The sequence below is a fragment of the Trachurus trachurus genome, assembly GCF_905171665.1.
Source record: "Trachurus trachurus genome assembly, chromosome: 17".
NCBI classification, from domain to species: Eukaryota; Metazoa; Chordata; class Actinopteri; order Carangiformes; family Carangidae; genus Trachurus; species Trachurus trachurus.
The window spans coordinates 6,620,163-6,639,407 of NC_139900.1; the positions used below are offsets into that span (position 1 = coordinate 6,620,163).

Here is a 19,245-nt window from a genome sequence, read left to right on the forward strand (position 1 = left end):
AAATCCAAAGAGTTGTGCTGAGGGGCGCTGGACATCAACATAGATAGAGATACTTTATTTATACCCACATGGAAATTACTGTTGAAAACAGAGGATCCTCCACCCCATGCATCACCTGATTACCTCCCCGTGCTTACAAAGACAGCGCTATACTGCTGCCCGTAGAGACCTGGCAAAACCCAAGAGACAGTCAAATAAACAGTTGTGGCTCCTATAGATCCTGTTTTTAGGACAAGCTACACGTGATTTCATTACTGCTGTTTAATGTGATTTTATGCATCATGGATTCAAATATGATTTGGTTTTATGTTTTTGAGCCCTAAACGGAAGAAGGTTTTCAATCACTAGGTGATGTACAATAAAGTTTTTGGGAATTGACTTTGAATTTAACTTAATAGTTGCCACACCTGTTGCTTTAGTTCACTTATGCACATATATAATGTACACCACTGTACCCGATAAGCTGTTACAAACTGGCTGAAGGACTTTTTACTGGTTGTTGTTAAACACAAAACCCACCTCCTGACTCCTGTCGGGGTGTTTTTCCATTTTTTCACTGAACATTTATATCTACTGAATAACTCTGAGCATATGACTACTAATTAGCACTGAAGAATTATACCTGCACTGATGATAACTGATTAAAGCTGAGCACTTAAAGGAGAATTCTGCTCATTTTTAACCCCTAAATCGTTTCCCTGATGGTCACCCGTATTGGGGGGAGCAAAAAAATGTGACTTAAATTGATGCAGGCAAACTGGAGTTACACCATGGCCAGACAGCACTCTAGATAGCGACAACGCTAACCTATATGGGCAATTCTTTCAACCACAACAAACACTCAGAAAACAATCAAATATCTATGGTTGTGGTAATTTCTTAACAAAACAAACGGTCAGACATTACCACTGCACTGCTCGACCATTTATTTTTGTAAAGAAATCATCACAACAAGGAAAAAGTGTTTGTTTCTGTGGTGGGGAGAGCAGGCGCTCTGTGATAGGATAGTAATGTCTTTCCAGGACGTTTCAGAGTTAGGCTATCTGAGGTGAGTGGCTACATGCAAAAACACAATACTGTTTATAGTGTACACTATATGAGTTCAGTGGTGTCTCATAAGGATTCGAGTCATGTACTCTAGATATTTGATTGTTTTCTGAGTGTTTTTTGTAGTTGAAAGAATTGCCCCCATGGGTTAGCCATGGTGTAACTCCGGTTTGCCTACATCAATTTGAGTTGCGTTCTTTGCTCCCCCCAACACTGGGTGACCATCAAGTGTTTTATACTTTTTTTTTTACTGTGAATCAAGTTCAATGAAGTGCTGTTATGCTTCCGTGTTATGAAGAAAAACAAGTTTATTTAAGCTAGACTTATAAATTTGGTTTGAGCTTAAGTTTACATGTAATGGATATGCTCAGTATACCATGTTTAGTTAACCCGTTGAACATTAAAAGAGATTTTCTGTTGGTGAGCAGCAGAGACATTCTTTTGGAGCAGATTTATGAACAGGCCAGGCCTCAGCAGCCGGACACAAAATTAGGGAGGATAGTAAGATAACGCAGGTGGCCTTGAGGTGCAGGGGGTTAGATATCACCAAACAACTCCAAATATGGAGGAGACGGAACAAAGTAGGGAGGTCTTCTTTTCAGGCCGTTGTCTCCGATGATTGGATGAATCGTATGCCAAGAGGCTGGGACCAGCCTGTGCACCAACAAAGGGAGAGCTAAGTCTAAACCATAATTTCTGAAACTCAGACAGTCGTCATCCATGAGAGGTGAAATGGCGCAGAAAGGAGTTCATCTGGACCAGGAGACCTTCTCTTGTTCCATCTGTCTGGATCTACTGAAGGATCCGGTGACTATTCCCTGTGGACACAGCTACTGCTTCAACTGTATTAAATCCCACTGGGATGGAGAGAATTGGAGGAAAATCCACAGCTGTCCTCAGTGTAGGAAGAAGTTCAAACCAAGACCTGTCCTGGTGAAAAACATCATGTTAGCAGCTTTAGTGGAGGAGCTGAAGAAGACTGGACTCCAAGCTGCTCCTGCTGATCACTGCTATGCTGGACCTGAAGATGTGGCCTGTGATGTCTGCACTGGGACAAAACTCAAAGCTGTCAAGTCCTGTTTGATTTGTTTGGCCTCTTATTGTGAGAATGATCTCCGACCTCATTTTCAATCACCTACATTCAGGAAACACAAGCTGGTGGAGCCCTCCAAGAAGCTCCAGGAGAACATCTGCTCACATCATGATGAGGTGATGAAGATGTTCTGCCGCACTGATCAGCAGTGTATCTGTTATCTCTGCCCTGTGGATGAACATAAAGGCCACGACACAGTCTCAGCTGCAGCAGAAAGGACTGAGAGGCAGAGAGAGCTGGAGCTGAGTCGACAAAAGATCCAGCAGAGAATCCAGGACACAGAGAAAGATGTGAAGGTGCTTCAACAGGAGGTGGAGACCATCAATGGCTCTGCTGATAAAGCAGTGGAGGACAGTGAGAAGATCTTCACTCAGCTGATCCGTCTCATGGAGAAAAGAAGCTCTGAGCTGAAGCAGCAGATCAGATCCCAGCAGGAAACTCAAGTGAGTGGAGTCAAAGAGCTTCAGAAGAAGCTGGAGCAGGAGATCACTGAGCTGAAGAGGAAAGACGCTGAGCTGAAGCTGCTGTCACACACAGAGGATCACACCCAGTTTCTACACAACTACCCCTCACTGTCAGCACTCAGTCCATCTACACACTCATCCAGCATCAATATCCGTCCTCTCAGACACTTTGAGGATGTGACAGCAGCTGTGTCAGAGCTCAGAGATAAACTACAGGACCTTCTGAGAGACACATGGACAAACATCTTACTGACAGAGACTCAAGTGGATGTTTTACTGTCACCACCAGAGCCCAGGACCAGAGCTGACTTCTTAAGATATTCACAGGAAATCACACTGGATCCAAACACAGCACACGACAAATTGTTATTATCTGAGGGAAACAGGAAAGCAACACGAGGTAAAGATCAGTCTTATTCTAGTCACTCAGACAGATTCACTATATGGTGTCAGGTCCTGAGTAGAGAGAGTCTGACTGGACGTTGTTACTGGGAGGTGGAGAGGAGAGGAAGAGGAGGTGATGTAGCAGTCGCATACAAGAATATCAGCAGAGCAGGGGGAAAAAGTTTGGTTGGATTCAATGACAAATCTTGGTCGTTAGAGTGTTACAACAACAGATTCAGATTTTGGTTCAACAAGATCAAGACTCGAGTCTCAGATCCTCAGTCCTCCAGAGTAGGAGTGTACCTGGATCACAGAGCAGGTATTCTGTCCTTCTACAGCGTCTCTGAAACCATGACTCTCCTCCACAGAGTCCAGACCACATTCACTCAGCCTCTACATGCTGGAGTTTATCTTTATTATAATGGAGACACAGCAGAGTTGTGTAAACTCAAATAGACAAAGATCATTGAAGGTGCAGTTGTTAAAATCTGTATTTTAGTTCATCACTTTCTTTAGTCTCCATGTTTGTTGTTGAAAGCTCATTGCTGTTGTGTCTCTGCACTGCACATAGATCACTTGTCAATCAAACATTATGGGCGGGACTTTGACCTCTTGTCATTTCTTGTTGTGTTGATGTTTGAGTTTGTTGAGGTGGAGCTGGAGCCGTGGAGGAGATCACTGCTCATGATGATGTTTCTTTACCTAAACTCACATTTCTCCTCATGAAAATAGAAACTTCTCTGAGCTCTAAATGTTTTTTGAAATTTGTGTTGATGTGTTTGTGTTGTTGTTGTTTGGGCCTTAACAGAGAAATTACCAGACCTTCCTTTATCACTTAGGTTTGTTCTCACTGTGGAAACTAAGAAATCTAGAGTTACATTTTCATTGATGTGTTGTTAGAGGGATATGAGGTTTAATCAAAGTGTAAATAACATTATTATAATCAATGAGATGAATGATAATTTTCTCAGGCTCAGATGAAACAGTGATTATATGGATGAACTGAATCTTTATATGAAATCACTGAACAAGAGTCAATTAACAGACTTTACTGATTGAATATGTGAACATATACTGAAGCTTCACATCTTCAATAAACTTTCCTTTCTTCCATCTTTCCCATATGCCATGAACGCAGCATCAGTGTAACAGGGTGCGACTCTGTTTTTCCTCATATACTCCAGCAGTGACAATCTGAAATTTGAAAACTGATGCTCAACACAAGAGGGCGCCGTCCTCCTGCTGACCACGGAGGTAGTGGAGGTTAAAGCTCCTGAACTCACTGTGTCTGAAAGTTTTTAGTGAAGATGATGATTTTAGTCTTACTTTTATACTAAAAATGCCTGATGTCATTCATCCTGGTTAGTGATGCCAAGCTGCTGTAAGTGATTAGAAATTCATCTTTCAGAAAACACAGAAATTCAAACCATTATTTTATGTATTCGAGAAATTGTCATAGCATATTGATGAATTTCATGTGGTTTGTTATTATCCTCTTACAATAAAGCCAGTGATCATATATGTGACATTTTCAAAAGTGTTACGTGTTGAAAGTGTTTATAACTTCACTGAAATCAATCAGTAAAACATAAAAATGTTCATTTATAACAGTTATGTAACCTCTTAAATATGATTATTTTCTAAATGGATGTTAATCCCATGTACAAAATTATATGTCAGTGGTTAACGCAACCCAACAGTCCTACATAGCATATACAGTACAACACAAATTTGCTTGTCTGTTTAAGATGTCACAGTTTTTCTGTTTCTTTGTTTGAGGAAAATCTTTGACATGTTTCCCACTATTTTCTACACATTTCTTTGTCCTCATGTATGTGACATATTCCTGGGTGTATTATAAGTCAGTGTCCAACCATTGCAACAGTTAACGCTACACCCATGTCCCACGTGGCATTATAGTTCCTTATTTTAAAATCCTGAGCTCACATTTGGAGAAGTGAGGAACTGTAAAGAAAATGTCTTTTGTCATGAGGATTTACCGCACATGAAGGGAGGGCATTTAAGCTACAAGACCATGTCAGCCTGCTGGTCCAGGACCTGTTGTCCTCTGAATGGCCCTTCAAATCTAATCACACAGCAATGCCACGGTCTGCCAACAGAGATCTGTTCCAACTTAACTTCCAAATAAACCTTTTTGTCTTGAATGTATTATGAAATAAAGGAACTGTTACTAAACCGAGATGCTGTAGAGCACTTGAACTGATACAGCTGTTGAGATAAAACTGGCAACTTGCAAACAATAGCTCAAGGTCATGAACTTTACGAGAGGTCATTTATTCTGTCAAACCTGCAAAGAGTCAAAAATAATACACTGATTATTCTTAGAGGGGTTATAAACATTAAAACTTTTAACACATGTGGATTAAAAAATGAATTATGACTGGAGATGCTGCAATAAAAATGTTTTATATGTATTTGAGATTTCAGTTCATTGTTTCGACAATTACATAATTTCTTGAAATAATCTAATCCCTTTGTGCTACATTATATCAACTTTCCATGCTGTTACCACACTCACTTCTTAGTGTTTGTATAATACAAAGAAACTCATGAATTGTTGTTCAAAATGTATTGTTTCCTGATTGAAAGACCTTCGTTTCTGCTGCAATTGGTCGCAATGTGTTTCTCCAGTACGTGATCTGGACGCCCATTGGTTGTTTTGGCTGTCAATTAAAATAATGCAGTGCCATTGGCTGCCTGGCTCTGGCTTTTGCCATCCAAGCCAAACTGGTGAGAGCCAAAGACTGGTGGGAAAAGTGAAGACGTCTCACTCTGTTTTCTTTCCATAAAATGAACTTTGGTATAACAAAGCAATGAGCTAAAGCCTGAATGTCATTGTTTTGTAATAGATATTTTGAATTAAATCAGCAATCCTTTGTTCTTACAATTAGAGTATTGTACTGTAACTTTCATTCTCATTTTACCATGAATATAATAACAATTTTACACAGGTTAATGTTTAAATGTGGGACGTGATTATGCCAAAATGTTAGCATCGAGGTCACATTATCTTAAAGTGTGAGAAACTATTACAATTGTTGAAATGTGCAGCACATGTTCAACAACAGTTAAAAAAAGAAAAAAAAAGAAAAACTATAGGCCTAACCACAGAGGAAATTAAATATGGCACCCTCCAATATTTGCATTGTCACTGCCCTATGTTAGCTAACAATTATAGGCTGTGCTCTATATTGGCCTTTTAGTTTCGAATTAGCCTACTAGGGCCGTGACACTACCTACAATTTTTATATTAAAATCCCTTGCTTGCTAAAAAATTGATTAAAGCCTGATGTGATTAGGTGCTTTGCTAATTTTAGAACCATAACCTCTTTGCTAACAGAACTGAGGGAAGTCTGCACTTTTGCTTTTGAGGTGATTCAACAATATTAGCACTGATACACAAGGTATTGGCGTGTCGTTTGTTCTCACCATACCTGAGCCAATTAGCCGGCTAACGAATTAGCCATGGGCAGGGGCGGACTGGCCATCTGTACGTTCTGGAGAATACCAGAACGGCCGGTACGGCAGGACGGCCGCCGCCGGCCGCTGCGCAGCCGTCACAGTTTTTTTTTCTCTTGCTTATCATCTACTGTTGTTCCATGTCCAGACCAATAGGTGGCAACAACACGCCTGCAGGCACATAGATGCGCAAGCTCACTTGTCACTCAGCCGTTGACAGTGCAGACTGAGTGTAACGTGTAGCTCAACTGGTAAAGCACCTCGTCTTGTGTTTAAAAATCTTGCTCCTGTGTGGGATCGAATCCCTCCACCGTCTGAGTTTGAATAATGCATTTTCTTTCCCCATCATAATGATCACTCGTTAAAGCGTTAACATGCAATGCTTTTAACGCTTTTATCGCTTCGACTATCAATTGTTTTTATTTGTTTTTCCCCCCCCAATCGCCTGTTCATTCAGCCTGGGGAGGGAGATGAGAGGGGGGGGGGGGGGGGAGGGGGGGGGGTGGCGCAGTCTTAGTTATAATGTTACAGAAAACCTGCATGTTTTTTCTCCTCATGTTCCTACACTAAAGAACCTGTTCTTCTTATCACCAAACGAGGCTGCTCTCTCTCTGTCAGCTGATTTTTAAATACCATCAATGGAAAGCATAAGAAGCGTCCAGATCTGGATGTTCCTTATGCTTTCCATTCATATTGCTGTTATTTCAAGCAATATATATATATATATATATATATATATATATATATATATATATATATATATATATATATATATATATATATATATATATATGTGTGTGTGTGTGTGTTTATGTATATGTATATGTGTATATATATATATATATATATATATATATATATATATATATATATATATATATATATATATATATATATATATATATATATATGTATAATGTGTGTGTGTGTGTATAATGTGTGGCCTCTCTCTGTCAAAAATGCCAGGGCCTATTTTCTGTCCCAGTCCGCCACTGGCCATGGGTGCCATCAACTGCCGTCATTATCTATTTATTTATTTACTTACTTACTTACTACTTTACTTTTTCTTTAATGGAAACAGGCAATAGCATAAATGTAGGTTTGTTATGTCCTTTGTTTTCACGACATAACAGGACCAAAACAGGACAGAAAAGTAAAAAACAAAATAAAAACAAAAACAAACAACTAGAACAAAAAGGGATGTAAAACTACAAAAATTTAATTAACAGTAACTACTTAATACTACATTTACTCAAATGTAAGTTTTTCGCAATTTTTGTTATGCAATTCCACCTTATCTTGATTTGTTGCGATAATTTTTTCCAAAAGAAATTGGCGAAGCACTGTACTTCTAAAATGAACTAAAATAAACCAAGTTCAAAAATGTTTTTGTTTGGGTCTTAAATATGAATATTTTCCCCAAAAGAATGATCGTGTTTACAATCTGCGGGCATTTTTCACTCTATGTTTGTTGGTAACTTTGGGATAGGTGCCCTCTGGTGAAACAAGAAACTTGGAGTGGGTCATCTTTCTTCACGCAGGATCTTTGGTGAGGGGGTGTGTATGTGAAGGAAGAGGGCGGCGCCCACTGCAGTACTACTACAGTATCTCTCCTCCAGACTCGGATACCCACAGTGATACTTAGCTACTTGCCGCCGCCAGGCAGCTCGTTCAATCTCTTCATCTTGTTTTCTTCTTGTTGTTATAATATCAGTAGCAGGCGACCTTGACCCGGCACAGACATGGCAGCGACAGCGGCGGCTCCGAAGCGACAGGACACCCGGAAATTTTTCGAGAATCTGTCCGGCGCTGGTAAATCCATCGCTGTGCTGACCAGCGGAGGAGATGCCCAAGGTAAAGTCCCACTGGTTCCATTATCGGACACCTCGGTTGCGTCGGTCGATTGGGTGACATTTCACACCGTGACAGCAGAACTGGTGCCATTTGACAGAAGAAAAGCCAACTGAGCTCTGAACAACTCGTCATCAGTCGTTGTTTTAGTGAAGTTAAACCAAAACCGCTTCCCAAATGAGGCGCCGAGCGGTTAGTTCATCACACATCTCATCCTTTACCTCTATGCTCCTGTTTGCAAGGCGCGCGTACCGCATATTCCCAGCTGTTGTAGCTACTATTGATTCTTTTCCAGATGTTCACCGATATAACCAGCTGTGGCGAAATGACAGAATCGAGTCAGTCCGATAATGGATGCGTGGTCGCAGGTTAGGACCCCCTCCTCAGGTGCAGCCAGGTCGTCTGTTTCAGGTGCGGTTTAGAGGAGTTCAGTTTCACCGCATCACAGAGAGAAAAGTAGAGTTTATTCCCTCTTTATTCTTTACGTCCTCTCGCATTGCCCCCTGGGAATTCATCTTATTATTAATAAGCTGTTTATTAAATCTGAACCTCGGTTACGCAACAACTGACGCTCCTATTAACACGTCACGTCACATATTTGTACACCGATGCTGCGGTATTTATCCCCCTTGATCACACTTAATAGTCTATTATATAGCCTATAATATGTGTAGGAAACTACAGACTGATAATAATCCCGGCCTGGTTTAGTGCAGGGTGCGGGCGCTCCTGGGTAATTTTGAGCTGGATCGATATCAACAAGTGATAGTGATCACTGAATAACTCAGAAGACATCGCTCCATCTTATATTTGATATTAAGATATGTCCTTCCTTATCATCCGTCCATCCTCCATCGTTGTATCTATGCGGGCTCGGTTGCCTCGATACCCAGATGGCGCAGGATTGTGCGCATCCACAGATATGATTCAATTACCAAGGCAAAATAAATGATTACCATAATATTCAATTTATATTGTTTTCTTACGAGGATCTGACTTTGCAACAGTTTCAATCAAAAGGTCATCGGCTGATGTAGAGTTTATGTTTTCACTAGCCTATAGGATTAATTCTCATTTATGGCATGTAGCACCAAAAGTTCCTGTCATCGTTTGGACCTGTAATAGTCTTAAAATCCAGACTCACTAATAGTAACCACACTAACTTCCTGTCAGGAAAACGCACTCGTAAAATCACACTTGATGTGTAGAAACACGTGTCTTGCATCACGGAGGATGAGTCGTGAGAGGACCCGTTTTCAAGATCCACGGAGTCGATGCTCCCATTTCCGATCGAGCCTTTCGCAATACATGTCTCACGTGCTCGTTTTCCTTGGCTGAGCTTTTATTTTGAAGGCGGGCTCTGTTTGCTGTATGCGTGTGTGTGAGCCGCTTCATCCATCCTGTCAGGGAGGTTTGTTTGGCCTACGTGAGGAGCAGCGAGTATGCAGGGATGTGCTGTAGAAACGGGATGTAGACGTTAATGTGATGAATTATGATTTTTATCATTTAAAAGTGAGGGTTTGTGATAATTATTAGGCGTTATATTAATAATTTATATTGATGGAATATCTCAAAAGAGATGTAGGCTACTGTAAATCTTTGATGCTGTCACACTGATTCTCATATAAGATCACCTTAGATAGGCTACATATAAGATACCTTAACATGTATTGACACAGTGTAATCAGCATCTATTTGGAGCCCTGCATATAGTGCAGTGGGTTAAACCTGCACTATGTGTGTGCTTACAGGCTGTTACATAACAGTGGGAGCCTATAGGATGTTGCTGGTGCAGTAACATGTTGTCTCTGTGTGTGTGTATCTCACTGCAGCACGACAGCCGAGCCAACCTTTGTATAGTAACGGTGTGTAGCAGAGCTCACGTTTTCCTCTGACAGCATCTGAGAGTGTACGCCTTGTGTGGTGCAGCTGGAAAGACTCACACTCATTAATAGTGTCCTGATTTCTACTCATTCATAAAAAAAAACAGCTGCTGGTGTGAAGAGCTCAGAGCCACAGAGACGCCTCTAAAGAAAAAATATTATCACAGTAGAGTCTGGCTTTGCTCATTATGCTCAGACTATTGGCTTTTACATATAACAATGAAGAGTGTGACCTTTTCCGTGCTTCTTCTGGTTTTAGAATATTTCATAATTAAGTAAGATATAATACACTCCATACCCCACCCAGAGCTAGAGCTGTGTGTGTAAGGATCATCAATATTAATTAATAAAGATGCTCTATGTCCAACCTAACCGTGAATACAATTGGCCTTCCTCACACAAAGGTCAGAGGTCAGACTGTACCACATGTGATTGTAGATTTATTCTTTTTTCTTTTTACTAACACAGCAGGGTTTTTCTAAAAGCACCAATCTTAACCTTGCTGTATGAAGAGAAATGCTTAGGCTACTAAGGCAGATATTTCCAGCACTCTGGGCAGGACACATGCACACAGACTCTCTCTCACACACACACACACACACACACACACACACACACACACACACACACACACACACACACACACACACACACACATGAGATGTTTAGTCATCACAGCCGGCCGGGGGGAAACACTCACAGCCTCGCATGTTGTGCTGAGTGCAAGTCATTCCACGGGCTCAGCTGGAACAGCACACACACACACACACTGTGAGGGCACTCATTGACATAATGTATTCCCTAGCCCCTTACCCTAACCTTAACCATCCAAAACAAATGCCTAACCTTAACCATTACTCTTAACCTAACTTAAACCTAATCATAATAGTCTGAGAAAGTGAGAACCAGTCAAAATGTCCTCACTTTGCAAAATGTCCTCACTCTGATGGTGTAAAACTCAAACCGGTCCTCACAAGTATAGCTATACAAATACACACACACACAGAGATGTCATCCCGTGACCTCCCCTCATCTGTAATTGTTGTGCACGTTTTTTCTTTACCTCACTAGACACATTGTTCGATTCAAACTCATTTAGTATTTCCTCTGCAGATCCCCTTCGACCAATTAGCGCCGTTCTGGTCTCTAAGCAACGTCAGCTCGTCCCATCAGCTCTCGTTAGCATTAGCACACAGCCTGAAACCAAACATCTCTGCTTACATACTGTAACTTCCTCTGTCAAGGGCAGGGTCAGGGTTAAAGGGTTGTTTAAAAAAAAAAACATTTTGCTGCTGCTCTGTTAGCATTAGCATTGATGGCTGTTTATAAGTCTTGTGAACGCCACATTAGCTTCGGCTCTTAAAAACTCACCATCAGCCAACACCATCATCAGATCACCTGCAGCAGAGAAAAAAGTTAGAACCAAGCTGCGTTCCGATCCACAGTTTACTTGGACAGAGCCCCCTACTCCCTGCTCCCTGCACAGGGAATCTGCCGTAGGAAACTTCATTTAACCGATATTACACCAATCGGAACACCCTGCAACGTCACAGCTGTTTCCGGTCGAGTTTAAAAATAAAGTTTTTAAGTTTCAAAATGTTTCACGCCACTATCACCGTTTAGACAGATCTGAAATGATTGAAGAAACATTACTATTTCTGTGTGCACAAGCAAAGCAGCTTTGTGTTACAATGCGTGGTATTTATTCAGTTTGGGGGCATCAGGGTGTGTAGAAAGCATCAGTGGCTCAGCTGACAGGAAAGCTAACGGCTGTCGCTAAGCTAACGGCGGTAGCTAAGCTAACGGCGGCAGCTAAGCTAACAGGACGTCAGCTGTTAAAACCCTCCCGTTGTCGGACACGACATGAAACTACTCTTGTTAGCTCAATCATGTTGTAACTAAGATATTCGCCGGAAAAAATATTTTTTCATGGACCGTTTATTGAGCCACTGAGCTATTAAAGTTAGACAGGTAACCATTAGCCCATAGCCCTGCCAATTTACGTAACGCACGCAAAGACGGTTTACGCACGTAAACGGACCGCAATGGCTGATGGGTAATATCGGTTGTCAACATCCGGTGAACTGGGCGAAGTGAGGAACCGTTGTTCACTCCCTCCCTGCACAGTTCACAGTTCCCTTCAAACTGCTCCCTGCGGTTTGGAACCACACTGAACATGGCGGAACACCCTGTGCAGTCCACTGCGCAGGGAACTTCAGGTCGATCGGAACGCACCCCCAGTTTCTGCTTCTCTTATATCTGTGGTTTTGATCTGTTTGTTGGACAAAACAACCCTGTTTAATGTTTTCACCTTTAGATATACAGAACAGAGCCTGTAGCATGATACTGTCATCTGAGTAGTAGACACATCCCGGACACATTTTGCCAGCGAGTGAATGTGGGAGGAAATTTGGCCGAGGGACAGTCACGTTGGCTGAGGAGCAGCTCATTCCTGCTGCTCAGCGCTTCACCACACTCATCCTCACACAGAGAGCAGACTCATGGTAACATATGTGTCGGCCTTTTTGCAGAACAAGGTGTTTGATAACGTCACCACAGGCGCTTTATGTGGTTCTTTACGTCTTAATCAGTCGGTCATTTGGGAAAAAACATTAGAATATATCACAGCTCTCCATCTGCATGAGCACTGGTGGAAAATATGAGCCACACACTCAGCCAGTTCTGGGTCCAGTGTTTATTTAAGATGACAGTGACGGTCCCAGCCTCAGCCTGCTTATATAAACCCGTCCAATCGATGTATTGATGATGATTTACCCTCGCCCTCCCAGTTTCTGATTTCACTAAGTGCTCCGTCAGACGGTTTCGTGTTTTGGCACAGGCTCCCCAGGGCGACTCTTGCTCTGCCTCGTCTCCCTGCCTCTCTCTCTCTCTCTCTGTCGACCTCTTTACCCCTCCTGTTGTCTGCTGAGCCGTCTGGCTTCAGCATCTCTGTTTATACTCTAATGTTTCCTGTTTTCTCCCTTGGCCCGTTTTTTTTTTTTCATTTCTTATTAAATGCTAATGTACCAAGGCTGAGTGGCAGCACTTATTTTTTCCTTTGACATTGGGAAAATGGTTTAATTCTTGCATCAGGTAGCAGTTTTCCCAGCTCAGTGACAAACCAGAGACGGAAATATCTGATATAAAAACAGTGGCTATGACTGGGTATTTCAACTTCAACAACAATTTTTTTTTTTGTATTTTGAACAGAAATAATAGTTTTCTGACATATTCTGATGTTTTTTTTTATGTGCAGCAAAAAAATCCCAAATTGCAGGTTTTGAAAATTGACTTTTCAGTTTCTGAAACTCAGTTTAAGACACCTGAAGAAATAATTGTTCATGGGTCATTTCTCTGTCCTCTACTTTGTGCTCCTCCAGTGTGTTGCATGCTTAGTTCATCTGGTTCCATCCATTGGCTGTTAGGATATCATGTTGGACATGGGACTGTGACTCCCACTGACTCCTCTCTGTCCTTTTCCAGGCATGAACGCAGCCGTCAGGGCAGTCGTCCGAATGGGCATCTACGTGGGAGCGAAGGTCTACTTCATCCACGAGGTGAGACGTGACTCATGACTCAGGCTCCAGACGAGGCCTCGGGGGGGAGTCTGCAGCCTCTGTCACACTTGACAGGGAGCTAAATTAGATATGAGGAGTTTTCGCTTTTTTTGGCTCGACCTCTGATTGTCTTTGAGTGCAGTCAGCAGGATTCAAGACTCAAATACAAGTCAGATATCTAATTCAAAACAACAGAAAAAAAAATCCTTGAAATAAAAATCTCATCATCTGTTTTTTAAGTGATCTGAAATTCAGATGTTGAGGTTTATAATTGAAATGTGGATTTCTTGAAACCGAAAACTGAGATTAACATATGCTTAGTTCTACAATTGTTTGATGAAATGTGTGATTTAGTTACAAACACACACACATTTCGCCAGCACACAGGCTGTGCAGAGGAGGTGACTGGGAGGTATAAATGGACCAGTCATACAAAATAAATCACAGATTCTGCCAGGAGGGCAAATGTATCACTGCAGAAAATACACAAGTGTGCAGCTGTATTATTATGTAAATATTTTTGAGTAGAAAATGAGGAGGTTTCAAGGGTGAAGTTGATGTGAATAAGTCGAGTTTGTAGCAGTTTGTCTCCTCATAAAATCTACTACTACTAAGACTACTCTGGTGGGACTCGAACCCTCAACCTTTGAATTACATTATAAGCATTTAACTAGAAGTCCAATGCGCTATCTATTGCACCACAGAGCCTGTCGACAGAGCCTGAAAATATGTGTAATATGTATATGTAAAATACCAGACTCTGGTGAGACTCAAACGTACAACCTTTCAAATACATCTTCAGCATCTAACTAGAAGTCCAAGGTGTCACAGATTGTTATTTTTGAAGAAAGGATGAGGTTTCAATAGTTTGTCTCCTCATGAAAACCGACGACTCTGGTGGGACTCGAACCCACAACCTTTGAATTACATCTTAAGCATCTAACTAGAAGTCCAATGCGCTATCCATTGCGCCACAGAGCCTGTTGACAGGCAGCTATCCATGTCAGATGGATGCTGCAATTAGACTTTTGTCTATTTCAAGGATTCTAGTTCGAAACTGTTTGTCTCATAAAACCTACGACTCTGGTGGGACTCGAACCCACAACCTTTGAATTACATCTTAAGCATCTAACTAGAAGTCCAATGCGCTATCCATTGCGCCACAGAGCCTGTTGACAGGCAGCTATCCATGTCAGATGGATGCTGCAATTAGACTTTTGTCTATTTCAAGACATGGATTCTAGTTCGAAACTGTTTGTCTCATAAAACCTACGACTCTGGTGGGACTCGAACCCACAACCTTTGAATTACATCTTAAGCATCTAACTAGAAGTCCAATGCGCTATCCATTGCGCCACAGAGCCTGTTGACAGGCAGCTATCCATGTCAGATGGATGCTGCAATTAGACTTTTGTCTATTTCAAGACATGGATTCTAGTTCGAAACTGTTTGTCTCATAAAACCTACGACTCTGGTGGGACTCGAACCCACAACCTTTGAATTACATCTTAAGCATCTAACTAGAAGTCCAATGCGCTATCCATTGCGCCACAGAGCCTGTTGACAGGCAGCTATCCATGTCAGATGGATGCTGCAATTAGACTTTTGTCTATTTCAAGACATGGATTCTAGTTCGAAACTGTTTGTCTCATAAAACCGACGACTCTGGTGGGACTCGAACCCACAACCTTTGAATTACATCTTAAGCATCTAACTAGAAGTCCAATGCGCTATCCATTGCGCCACAGAGCCTGTTGACAGGCAGCTATCCATGTCAGATGGATGCTGCAATTAGACTTTTGTCTATTTCAAGACATGGATTCTAGTTCGAAACTGTTTGTCTCATAAAACCTACGACTCTGGTGGGACTCGAACCCACAACCTTTGAATTACATCTTAAGCATCTAACTAGAAGTCCAATGCGCTATCCATTGCGCCACAGAGCCTGTTGACAGGCAGCTATCCATGTCAGATGGATTCTAGTTCGAAACTGTTTGTCTCATAAAACCTACGATTCTGGTGGGACTCGAACCCACAACCTTTGAATTACATCTTAAGCGTCTAACTAGAAGTCCAATGCGCTATCCATTGCGCCACAGAGCCTGTTGACAGGCAGCTATCCATGTCAGATGGATGCTGCAATTAGACTTTTGTCTATTTCAAGACATGGATTCTAGTTCGAAACTGTTTGTCTCATAAAACCTACGACTCTGGTGGGACTCGAACCCACAACCTTTGAATTACATCTTATGCGTCTAACTAGAAGTCCAATGCGCTATCCATTGCGCCACAGAGCCTGTCATTGGGCTGCTATCCATGTCAGATGGATGGTGCAATTAGACTTTTGTAAGGTTGTGGGTTTGAGTCCACTAGAGTGGGATTTTATATGGTATCATCATGCTGAAAATATGTGTAATATGTATATGTAAAATACCAGACTCTGGTGGGACTCAAACGTACAACCTTTCAAATACATCTTCAGCATCTAACTAGAAGTCCAAGGTGTCACAGATTGTTATTTTTGAAGAAAGGATGAGGTTTCAATAGTTTGTCTCCTCATGAAAACCGACGACTCTGGTGGGACTCGAACCCACAACCTTTGAATTACATCTTATGCGTCTAACTAGAAGTCCAATGCGCTATCCATTGCGCCACAGAGCCTGTCATTGGGCTGCTATCCATGTCAAATGGATGGTGCAATTAGACTTTTGTAAGGTTGTGGGTTTGAGTCCACCAGAGTGGGATTTTATATGGTATCATCATGCTGAAAATATGTGTAATATGTATATGTAAAATACCAGACTCTGGTGGGACTCAAACGTACAACCTTTCAAATACATCTTCAGCATCTAACTAGAAGTCCAAGGTGTCACAGATTGTTATTTTTGAAGAAAGGATGAGGTTTCAATAGTTTGTCTCCTCATGAAAACCGACGACTCTGGTGGGACTCGAACCCACAACCTTTGAATTACATCTTAAGCATCTAACTAGAAGTCCAATGCGCTATCCATTGCGCCACAGAGCCTGTTGACAGGCAGCTATCCATGTCAGATGGATGCTGCAATTAGACTTTTGTCTAATTCAAGACATGGATTCTAGTTCGAAACTGTTTGTCTCATAAAACCTACGACTCTGGTGGGACTCGAACCCACAACCTTTGAATTACATCTTAAGCGTCTAACTAGAAGTCCAATGCGCTATCCATTGCGCCACAGTGCCTGTCATTGGGCTGCTATCCATGTCAGATAGATGGTGCAATTAGACTTTTGTAAGGTTGTGGGTTTGAGTCCACTAGAGTAGGATTTTATATGGTATCATCATGCTGAAAATATGTGTAATATGTATATGTAAAATACCAGACTCTGGTGGGACTCAAACGTACAACCTTTCAAATACATCTTCAGCATCTAACTAGAAGTCCAAGGTGTCACAGATTGTTATTTTTGAAGAAAGGATGAGGTTTCAATAGTTTGTCTCCTCATGAAAACCGACGACTCTGGTGGGACTCGAACCCACAACCTTTGAATTACATCTTATGCATCTAACTAGAAGTCCAATGCGCTATCCATTGCGCCACAGAGCCTGTCATTGGGCTGGTATCCATGTAAGATGGATGGTGCAATTAGACTTTTGTCTAATTCAAGACATGGATTCTAGTTCGAAACTGTTTGTCTCATAAAACCTACGACTCTGGTGGGACTCTAACCCACAACCTTTGAATTACATCTTAAGCGTTCAACTAGAAGTCCAATGTGCTATCCATTGCGCCACAGAGCCTGTCATTGCGCTGCTATCCATGTCAGATGGATGCTGCAATTAGACTTTTGTCTATTTCAAGTCATGGATTCTAGTTCGAAACTGTTTGTCTCATAAAACCTACGACTCTGGTGGGACTCGAACCCACAACCTTTGAATTACATCTTAAGCGTCTAACTAGAAGTCCAATGCGCTATCCATTGCGCCACAGAGCCTGTCATTGGGCTGCTATCCATGTCAGATGGATGGTGCAATTAGACTTTTGTAAGGTTGTGGGTTTGAGTCCACTAGAGTGGGATTTTATATGGTATCATCATGCTGAAAATATGTGTAATATGTATATGTAAAATACCAGACTCTGGTGGGACTCAAACGTACAACCTTTCAAATACATCTTCAGCATCTAACTAGAAGTCCAAGGTGTCACAGATTGTTATTTTTGAAGAAAGGATGAGGTTTCAATAGTTTGTCTCCTCATGAAAACCGACGACTCTGGTGGGACTCGAACCCACAACCTTTGAATTACATCTTATGCATCTAACTAGAAGTCCAATGCGCTATCCATTGCGCCACAGAGCCTGTCATTGAGCTGGTATCCATGTAAGATGGATGGTGCAATTAGACTTTTGTCTAATTCAAGACATGGATTCTAGTTCGAAACTGTTTGTCTCATAAAACCTACGACTCTGGTGGGACTCTTACCCACAACCTTTGAATTACATCTTAAGCGTTCAACTAGAAGTCCAATGTGCTATCCATTGCGCCACAGAGCCTGTCATTGGGCTGCTATCCATGTCAGATGGATGCTGCAATTAGACTTTTGTCTATTTCAAGACATGGATTCTAGTTCGAAACTGTTTGTCTCATAAAACCTACGACTCTGGTGGGACTCGAACCCACAACCTTTGAATTACATCTTAAGCATCTAACTAGAAGTCCAATGCGCTATCCATTGCGCCACAGAGCCTGTTGACAGGCAGCTATCCATGTCAGATGGATGCTGCAATTAGACTTTTGTCTATTTCAAGACATGGATTCTAGTTCGAAACTGTTTGTCTCATAAAACCTACGACTCTGGTGGGACTCGAACCCACAACCTTTGAATTACATCTTAAGCGTCTAACTAGAAGTCCAATGCGCTATCCATTGCGCCACAGAGCCTGTTGACAGGCAGCTATCCATGTCAGATGGATGCTGCAATTAGACTTTTGTCTATTTCAAGACATGGATTCTAGTTCGAAACTGTTTGTCTCATAAAACCTACGACTCTGGTGGGACTCGAACCCACAACCTTTGAATTACATCTTATGCGTCTAACTAGAAGTCCAATGCGCTATCCATTGCGCCACAGAGCCTGTCATTGGTCTGCTATCCATGTCAGATGGATGGTGCAATTAGACTTTTGTAAGGTTGTGGGTTTGAGTCCACTAGAGTGGGATTTTATATGGTATCATCATGCTGAAAATATGTGTAATATGTATATGTAAAATACCAGACTCTGGTGGGACTCAAACGTACAACCTTTCAAATACATCTTCAGCATCTAACTAGAAGTCCAAGGTGTCACAGATTGTTATTTTTGAAGAAAGGATGAGGTTTCAATAGTTTGTCTCCTCATGAAAACCGACGACTCTGGTGGGACTCGAACCCACAACCTTTGAATTACATCTTATGCGTCTAACTAGAAGTCCAATGCGCTATCCATTGCGCCACAGAGCCTGTCATTGGGC

General features: G+C 41.7%; 2 protein-coding genes across 2 annotated transcripts in view; both read left to right on the plus strand.

The window, feature by feature from the left end:
- Nucleotides 1–1,776: 1,776 nt before the first annotated feature.
- LOC311000101 (tripartite motif-containing protein 16-like) lies at nucleotides 1,777–3,444 on the plus strand (the record flags this gene model as incomplete). Its single annotated transcript, XM_083990736.1, has 1 exon — nucleotides 1,777–3,444. Exon 1 carries the CDS (start codon nucleotides 1,780–1,782, stop codon nucleotides 3,442–3,444), a length of 1,665 nt encoding a protein of 554 aa, XP_083846862.1. The 5' UTR covers nucleotides 1,777–1,779.
- Nucleotides 3,445–8,140: 4,696 nt separating this feature from the next.
- The window catches only part of LOC311000285 (ATP-dependent 6-phosphofructokinase, platelet type-like), a 40,717-nt gene continuing 29,612 nt past the window's right edge, over nucleotides 8,141–19,245 (plus strand). The window contains exons 1-2 of the mRNA XM_083990961.1: nucleotides 8,141–8,322; nucleotides 13,686–13,759. Coding sequence (XP_083847087.1) covers nucleotides 8,211–8,322; nucleotides 13,686–13,759 — 186 coding nt within the window. The 5' untranslated portion in view covers nucleotides 8,141–8,210. The remainder of the gene's footprint in view (nucleotides 8,323–13,685; nucleotides 13,760–19,245) is intronic.